Raw genomic sequence first — 10,064 nt, forward strand, 5'->3', positions numbered from 1 at the left:
AACTGTAAACTCTAATACAATTGTGATTTTGAAGGGGAAGCATCTGCGGATTGGACATTCCTGCAGTAGCTAATATTGTCATTTTTGTAAAAAAGGATTTTTACAAAACAAAATCAATTACACCATTAAAACCGTCATAATCCACCAATCACTATGAAGACCATCAATGTCTGTAGTCTGTCTTTTTGATATGTGTGAGCACAATATAATACAACAAAATTATGAACAATCAATAATTATACCAACAATTAATTAATTAATTAGACACTTATTAATATAATTTTTTCCATTCGAGTTATTATAATCACAGTTTCGCAGATATGATCAATGTTACCAACATACACGCTTACGTCCATCACCTGATTTGTCTCAACACTCTTTTGGCCGTATATTGTGGTGTATCAAATGAGAAACTTCCTTTATACATAAAAGTGTGTCACAGAAACAGGTTTCTCAAGCTGTGGATGGGTTGAGGAAAGGATTTCTAATTTGATTACTATCATTGTTACTTCTATCGAGTATAGATAAGACAAGACCTCTATCGCTGTACGGTGCCTTACAGACAGCTTACACCAGCGATTCCGCAGACTAGAACAAAAAAAAGGAGGCGTGATCAAGATGATGATTTTGGATTGACTACTATTGAAAAGTAAAAAAATTATAGGATACTTAGTTTAAACAAATATTCAGAGTGAAACCCTTGTTCAATTTCAGTTGCATCGAAGTGAAGAATATAATACTCTTATCAAGCAAAGCAATGCAAGTAATGTTGCCAATCGTAACATATTTTTGCCAAAACGGGATTTGCTGAACTATCTGCAACTTGATAAACTTTGTGTTAATATAATAAACAAGCACGTCGATCGCATTAAAAATGAATATATAGTTATATACTTATAGTAAAATCTTGTTATTATTCCGTCAATTATGATTTCTTTGTGTTAATACTTTTTTTATCATTTAAAAATGTGTGTATTATTTTATGAACTAAGAGGGTGGGCACCAAGATAAGATAGTAGTAAGTAGTAACAAAGTTTGGAAACCACTGGCTTACACAATGCAATTCCAGATGGCACTACAATACCAAAAAATAATAAGATCAAAATTACAACAAGGAATGCGTTTCTATCGAATATGTAGTCGTAATTAACTAAAGTATCTCACGTATGTCTACCACTGTCATTTAAATCGGGTCTAGGCCGATTCGGAGCCGGGACAACTGGGCGCCACGCAATTAAACGAAATTCGAAAATAAACAGACGTTCGTGGATTAAATATGTATGTAAATTATTATATTATTATTTAATACTTGGTTAGAATTTACGTGTGTATAGGTAAATAATAAGTTAATCGTGCATATTATGTTTAAGTTCCATAAAGAAGGGAGTTCCTTTATGTTTATATTAAGCCTCAGGCGTGATTATTCTCAATCCGCAATAAAAAAAACATTATGTTAAGAGCAAAATGAATTAATACTACTAAGTAGTAGGTAGATAGAAACCGATTAAAATTTCTGTGTAAAATCGTAACGAACGTCCAATGACATTAATATGGACGAAGCATCTAGAAAATAAAATGACACTCACTTTGTGTCGGGTCTGCCGGATGGCGAAATTCATATTTTAATATCGGTTCCTACGCTCAAATGAACATTCTGCTTGCAAGCGGTCTGGCGACACCGCTGGGTCTGCCCATACAAAATTTCTGACTGTCAGGTTTCGACTCCACCGTTATTATTGTGTTACAAAATGCCAATGTGCCTAGTTAAAAATTGTAAAAAAAATCTACTAAACACTCCAAGAAAGATGGGATATCACATTTCATGTGTTAGTATTATTTATTATTGAAGGTATTGCCGGTATGAAGTGAGTTGTCCGTTTAATATGTCATTGCGAACGTCTATTTATTAAATTAGATAGTGTGGCGTCCAGTCGTCCCATTCCCATTAAATCAATTCAAACTCCTTTTTCAATATATAAAACTACCATACAGTGATGTTGTGTTAAACAAGTATCATACACAAGCTCTACACTGTAAAAATCCAAAAATGAATAAAATAAATGATCATGACGTGTGTGCCATTCTTAATTTCAATTCTATTCTCATAAAATTAACCTTCTAACAGAAGGAAAAACAGATAATATGTCTTAAAAATGGAAAAATGAGTTGAATATACAGTCGAACTTGGTTATTACGAGGAAGATGGGACCGACTGAATTTGCTCGTTATAAGAGGCATTCGTTCAGAATATATTATCAGAGAATAGGTATTTTTAAATGAGCGGTCACATAACACAAAAAGTAGAAAATAAAAAATCTGAAACAAGCATGGCCTTCACAAACTACAAAAGAAGTTGTTTATTGTAATGAACGCTGGTCCAAGGTTCACAAACCTTGGATTTTTCAACCACATGCGTGGATACTTTTTCATTATTGTCGGCAAAAACAACAATTGGGTCTTAACTAGTGTCATAAACGTAATCCGTCCCCGGCGGCATCCTGTCGGATCGGATTTTATTGCTTAAGGTTGAAATGTTTTTAAACGATCGACACTTTTAACAGAATTTTAGTTTGGTATATCCGATAAGTTGCTCGTTATAACAGTGAATAAATGTACGGAGAAAATCATAAACCAAAATTTCAACGAATGTTTCCTCATTACATCCAAGATCTCGCTATGTCCGAGATCGTAATAACCGAGTTCGACTGTAAGAAGTTAACCATGATGCTTATAATATGCATAAATGTTTAGAAATACGAGGCGACCTTTGAGAGAAAGATTCTGCGCAAATATACAGATTGGTGATTGAAATACGTTAATACAACCTCCACTCTTTGAGGGCGAGGTTGGACATTCAGGTATAATAATGAGTTATACCGCATTTACTAGGGTAGGTCCAGAGCATGCCATGAGACACAGGTACCAAAATTGATCCTAGTTGGGAATCATAGATAAAGGTCAGTCAAGATACCACAGATGTACTGGGAAGAGAGAGCGAAATATGACGCAATAATTCTTCTCAACCGTCAATAACTGGAATGGGGCGGTTGAGGATCGCGCCGAGCGAAGGAAAGAGGTGGAGAGGAGGCCAAGGCTTGAGTTCAATTGTAGTGACATCTCAAGAAGAAGATATAGTTCTACAGTCTCGTTATCGATTCTCCGATAATGCATTGATTCACTGCACGAGTCACCTGGACATCACTTCTTGACAGTAAACAATATGCTTTACTCGAATAATTTAAATTTACTGTCATCTCTACCCGATTCACTTCTGGCAGGCACATTTCCATGCAATCTATGATTGAATAAACATTCATAGTGCATTAAACCAAGAGACATCGGGTTAGTAGGCATGCAATTAATCGGGATGCTCGTCATCAGGTTGTCTTGTATGAGTGATGTGGCCGACGACTTCTTCCAAGGTGAGCAGATGCAGCTGATCGACAGTCCTGTCGAAGAGGTCGCCGGTGTTGGGCGAGGCGGTACCACTCTGCGAGATGCTAGCCGGGGTGTTAGAGGGAGGTACGAGATTCACCTCCTCGGCCGGTTCATTCTCTGGCGTCTTGATGGCGCTGGTCTCTCCAGGGTGGACGGCGCTCTTGATGCCGGCCACTCCTTTGACAGGGATGGCAACAGCGTCCCGCTTGATTCTTCGCTTGCGCGATGGGTCGTTCCTCCGCAGCTGCATCATGGAGTCGAAATCAATGATGTAGAGGAAACCAGCGATGAGCAGCTCGCAGCTTCTGACGCCGCTTTCGAAGGCTGAGTCCAGTTCACTGTTGGTTCTCACGTCGTACTTCCACCAACCTGAAATGATTAAATGCAAATATTTTTATTACCCAGAGCCATGGTTAAAAGTGTGCAAATTCAACAAATTCCATTGAGTTTAGATAGATGTCACTGTGTGTTTTTTAAATATGCTGATAAACAAATGTTAAATTTTATTATTTATCACTAAACACATTTCTTTGGAAGTCAATGTAAACGTTAAATGTTAAATAAACATTTTCTTTTCTACTGGTACTTTTTAAAGTAAAGTGCTTCACCACTGCATGATACATAATATGAATAATCAAGCATCAATTAAACGTGTTACATACATAACTTGAAAACACCTCAGATATAATATACCCACTAGAAAACATCATATTTGAAAAACAAAATGATGCTCGACGGGATTTGAACCCGTATAACCACTGGTATCGCGCCACATTAACCAATTATGGTACAAACCTAATTGCGACAATTTAAATTAGTTGGTACTACATGAAATGCTTATCAAATTGGGTTATTATTGACTATCGGTTTCTGTTCAAGGAATATTAATTAACTTAACCAAAATTTTAGTTACAACGTCTACTTGAAATAAACCATTTCTTTTATTCAACGAATAATTCACAAGATTTTGAGAAGTTATGTAAGTTCAATACAGTACACTCTCAGTAATCCGCCACCCCAAAAACCAGACAAAAAGTCCAATTAGTGAAAACGGCGGATTATAGTACAGATGTTACGCCGATTGTGCGAAATCGAATATTACATGAAATGGGCAAAATTTTGCCTAAATCATGAAAAATGCAAGCCCGTTACCTTATTCATGAATTAGACAAAATATCTGGAGAGTGCGTGATTTCGGCAGTAATTTTTCTGTCTAGTTCATGTCTTGGACAAATTAGATAGTAGCGCTACGGTGGTATTTTTTGCAACTAAACTAAATGTATCAAAATGCTCGTGCATTGGTCAAAATGTACATATATTATCTATGGTCAAAATAGATGATCGCGCTCCGGTGGTATTTTTTGCAACTAATCAAACTAAACAAATGTCATTGATTATAATATAAAAATATACCAATCAATATGTAACTGCAATGACTTTCATATCTATTTACTATGCGCAAAGAAATCTAGAACTATAATATGATAACGGAAGAATTTTATTGAAAAGTATTTTCGTGATTTGATTCGTGCTTGGTAGATTGAATGTTTGTGATAGTTTGTTTACACTTGATAGCTAACCTCAAAATGGACATTCAGTTGAATACTTTAATTCAGAATTACAAAACCAAACCTAACCTAACCTAACCTAATAATAATAATATTATATCCAATTATAACTAATAAAACCATCCGTATTAAATTTACTTTTTCTTCTGTCATGTTGACAGTTCAAGAATTCCATACCCTGGCGAATTCATGTACCCAGCAGAAAATTTACCTAATTCATGAATAAGGCAACAGGCTTGACTGTTACATGAATTAGCCAAAATTTTGGCCATTTCATGTAATAGTCAATTTTGCACATTCCGTGTAACACATACATACAAAATAATATGGTAAAATTAAAACAGTTACATATTTCGTAAAAATAGTTTTTATTGAGAAATTTGTACTAGAACTATGTAATGGTTTTCTTTATAATCAAATACGTCATATTAAATAAGCTAAGTTTATTCCTACATGTATTAAACCATGGGCGGCCAACCAATATTGTACATTTTAGCAATGTCAGTAAATGAAGCACCGCTATCTATCTTTTGTAAAATTTCCAATTTTTGTTTTAAAGTTAATGCGTCATGTTCACGCTTTCGAGAAGACTCCATTTTCTTTACTTATTTAAACAAAGAACGTGGCAGAAGAAACTAATAGAAACACATGCGTCAGTTGTTAGAATACACAGCGGACTAACTGAAAGAAAACGACAATATTATTGACTCAGGTTAAATTTAACGGTCAACGGAACTGGGTTAGACGGCGGACAGCTCATAAGAGTCGTAAGTCATAATATTGGCACGCGGCGGACTACTGAATTTGACATACGCAAACCGGTGAATAGAGCTTGGTTTTGTGCTCAAAATCTTGTGAATCATTCGTTGAAAAGAAATGGTTTATTAAATGTGTTATGTTTAGTAGACTTAAGGAAAGGCTTTCGAGCAATAAAAGAGAATATAAGTGAGCAGGCTGGACGGGCCTGATTATGATAGCCAAGATGGCTCCCAGTCTGTAGTGTCACAAAGAAAAGATAAATAAATTTAGCACACTTTAACATGAATCTTTGCCATTTCTAAATAAATATAGTCGATGAGTAGCTAAGGAAAGGAATTAAGAGTAAAATGAAGCTGTCACCATTTCTTCCTTCGTAGAACCATTGGAAGCCGTCGTCAGACTCTTGAACAGGTTCGCAATCTTCCGGCGAGACAATAACCAGCTTCGGATTGTCCAGAAAGTCACATGGAATTTCCTGCCGGCACATGGCGCATCTCTTGCTCTGATTTGCAACTCCCTAAAATGTAAAAGGTATCGTGGATTAATCCAGTGGCTGTTTTCTTCGAGTGATAACAAAAAGGAACTGTTTTCCTATCACTATAGAGACCAACAGTCCTTTATTATGTCATTATGTCCTTATCTCGAAATCTATACTTCATTTTTGTTGTAATTTAAAAAAAAAAAAAAAAGTAACACCCAATAAATGAAACCTCTTATGTTTTATTGTGGCATCTCGGAAAAGCTTAACCGGATGGCTGCCAATGACGTCTTAAGACGCGAACTTTTCCGTGAACAGAACGCCGCTCATACAAAAATGACGTCTTTGGACGTCCCGCTTTAAACGGGATTTTACTAACGTAAATCAATTATTTTAAACATACAAATATGTTGAACACACAACGACATATATTGGGAATATCGTCACATACTCAGAATTGAAACACAATTCGTTTTTACCACTTGAAACCGAAACGTAAAATGATTTTAATTTTAAATTTTTGCAATAAAATTCGTGGCGTGCAAAGTACCGCATACATACACCTACAGGCAGTTAAAAGTATAAAAAAAGTCTCAAATCTGAGGAAAAAAATGTCAATTGACTGCTCACAACATACCTACATGACAAAAACTCAGTGGGAAGAAGAAAAATTGGAAGACCGAATAGGTATAAGAAGGCACTACTATATTCATAGAGAGGCCATTACAAAGGTCTTCAAAACTGAGCGCCATTTTTATTTTTTCCATGAGACAGAGAGGTAGAGATTTTATGAACCGGAACTGCACCGTGGTGCGTTCCGATCCATTTCGAGCGCTGTTTTCTATTACACAGCATCTAGTTGTGAAAATAAATCTACTAAGTAACAATCGAAACACTTTTTTTGAGATACTAACCAACTAAATCAAATTATTTTCATATAACATATTCGACCAATCATGCTTTCTACAACATCTTAACAATGAGTATTTTTATATGTACCTTAACACAAAGAAAGCAGAAAATATGGCCGCATGGCAGCTGAGCAGGGTGAATGCAGGTTTGAAGACAGACAGCGCATTCCAGAGGACCTAAATTTTGAAACATATAATGCATGGTAGAGAAGAAAATTAAACAACCTTAATTATTATTATTTATACTGGTGAACGGCCCACGTGCTCGTCGTAGGTCAAAATTGAGTTTTTATCGTAATTTCAAACCATGATCCTGGACACTCCTTAAACGTTGTAGATAATCTATTTGTATAATTTTGAAGCCTTATTATCCTTTATAGTTATTTTAAACATTTGATGACTGCATAAAGTATTTTTGTTACATAAAATAGTATTCTTTTAAACCTCTCGCTCTAATGTTTTAGAATATAGTCATATTTCGGTACATAACTGTGCAGTGGTGTTAAGATTTTTTACATTTATTAATTTTTAAACGCATTTATAAAACCATTAGTATAATTTATTACGAGATAATTTTTGTAAAATATTCACGATAAAAAATTATATTGATAATCTCTGTGATCCCAAATTTGACAAGAATTAGGCATTTTATTATAAAAAAAATCGGCAAGATTAACAAATTTGAAGATGATTCTAAAGATACTTATTATAAGCTATGTCTTTGACCATTCAAGTGTGATAAACATGTTATGAATAATTATTGCTTGATAAACATGTTATGAATAAACACGCGCGTTAACATAATTTTACTCCCTACTTTAATTATTGTTTGTCAATTTATGGCTACAGCCGTATGTTGTAGCTTAACCACTGGGGAATGCCAAAAGAAATGGCGTATTTCAAAAAAACACTACCTTACTCTTAGGTCAATAATTATTATAAAACAATCATTATTCATAAGATGTTTATCACACTTGAATGGTCAAAGACATAGCTTATAATAAGTATCTTTAGAATTATCTTCAAATGTGTTAATCTTGCCGATTTTTTGAATAATAAAATGCCTAATCCTTGTCAAATTTGGGATCACAGAGATTATCAATATAATTTTTTATCGTGAATATTTTACAAAAATTATCTCGTAATAAATTATACTAATGGTTTTATAAATGCGTTTAAAAATTAATAAATGTAAAAAATCTTAACACCACTGCACAGTTATGTACCGAAATATGACTATATTCTAAAACATTAGAGCGAGAGGTTTAAAAGAATACTATTTTATGTAACAAAAATAATTTATGCAGTCATCAAATGTTTAAAATAACTATATAGGATAATAAGGCTTCAAAATTATATAAATAGATTATCTACAACGTTTAAGGAGTGTCCAGGATCATGGTTTGAAAATACAATAAAAACTCAATTTTGACCTTCGACGAGCATGTCCCCCCTTAAATACATCTTTGTATGGCTACATACAGTTAACAAATCACAGCTTATTTACATTCCAAATTCAAAAAAATATATATATTGACCATAATGCAAAAACTTCGATTTCTATCAATTCTCTACGGCCAAATATTTATTGGCAGAATAAAATTAGTATAGCAGATAGCTAACAATCTGATAAATGAAATAATTGAAATCTTTAAAGATATCAAGGATGGTAAGTGATGACATGTCAAATGAGAAAAAATCTACAACACATTACCGCTGCAACGTTTATACAGTAAATAATGCTGCTGTATGACCCCCTAAATATCTGGTGTCCTGTCATGGGGATCCATTAGAATAATATTCCATTTTGTACTTATAACAATATTGTTGTTAGTGACCTCAATATCTAGTAAATGTATCTTTTTACATATTATTATAATCAGATATTGAATTTCATGATTCATTCATTCAGATGAAGTGTCTTAACAATTACCGGTTTATTAAATTATAATATTGCTTCATTATAGTAGGTAATTATATAAATTGAAATGTTGTTTTAATTAGGTTAATCCTAAAATACAATATGTACGCCATGACATTCCCACCTGCTTTCGGAGGAGTCTCCATTTTCCGGATAATTAATACCAAGCGATATCAATCCACCTCGTCTTACGCATTTTATTTATACAGTTAGCGGATTTCTGACGTTTCCAAATTCTATGATTTCGTAAACATTATAGCCGCCATGACAGATAAACACGGTGTTGCCAGGATATTCTATTATTTTCGTTGAAATCCCGTTCAATCAAGCCTACAACACAGAATAAAAAAATATTTTTATTTTATTCGCAAAAACAAGCAAGTCCAATCTCCTTGATTAGAAGTTGTATCACGTCACGGCAATTTTTGATTTTTAAAAAATATGCAACATTAATTATAATAGCCAATACATTGCATACATTAAAAGACTGATTATCTTCTATCAGCTCACCATCCAACTCTTTGGCCTTGACCTTATTTTTTTTATTGGTTTGCAAATCGATATAATTTTCGAATAATCGAATCACATTGCCATATCTAATATATAAAAATTAATATTTGTGTGTTTGTTTGTTCGTATTTAATGCGCAGCCATACCGTTCATCCGATTGCAATAAAACTTTGTAAACTTATTGCTTGCACTTGCGGGAAGAGTATAGGCTATACTAATATATAAAAATGAATGTCTGTCTGTCTGTATGTCTGTCTGTCTGTGTGTCTGTCCCGTATGCGTTCCTATACCATTCATCCGATTGCAATGAAATTTTGGTAAGTGGTTGCATGCACACCCATGAAGGTTTCTGAATTATAAAAATCATCATCTTCTTCTTCTTCTTCATTATATTTTCTTTTATTCGTATGGTTCCTATACCATTCATCCGATTGCAATGAAATTTTGGTAAGTGGTTGTATGCACACCCATAAAGGTTT

The 10,064-nt window shown here is 34.1% G+C and overlaps 1 protein-coding gene across 1 annotated transcript; it reads right to left on the reverse strand.

Moving 5' to 3' along the window:
• Window positions 1-2,767: 2,767 nt before the first annotated feature.
• LOC147063656 (E3 ubiquitin-protein ligase RNF146-B-like) lies at window positions 2,768-9,366 on the reverse strand. The gene is made up of 4 exons (XM_085959816.1): window positions 9,200-9,366; window positions 7,243-7,331; window positions 6,126-6,282; window positions 2,768-3,807 (listed from the first exon to the last, which is right to left on the reverse strand). Exons 1-4 carry the CDS (start codon window positions 9,219-9,221, stop codon window positions 3,359-3,361), a joined length of 717 nt encoding a protein of 238 aa, XP_085815942.1. The 5' UTR covers window positions 9,222-9,366; the 3' UTR covers window positions 2,768-3,358.
• Between the last annotated feature and the right edge of the window lie 698 nt (window positions 9,367-10,064).

Source organism: Rhyacophila brunnea, unplaced genomic scaffold, assembly GCF_057557595.1.
Source record: "Rhyacophila brunnea isolate RB1 unplaced genomic scaffold, BYU_Rbru_1.0 scaffold_9, whole genome shotgun sequence".
NCBI classification, from domain to species: domain Eukaryota; kingdom Metazoa; phylum Arthropoda; class Insecta; order Trichoptera; family Rhyacophilidae; genus Rhyacophila; species Rhyacophila brunnea.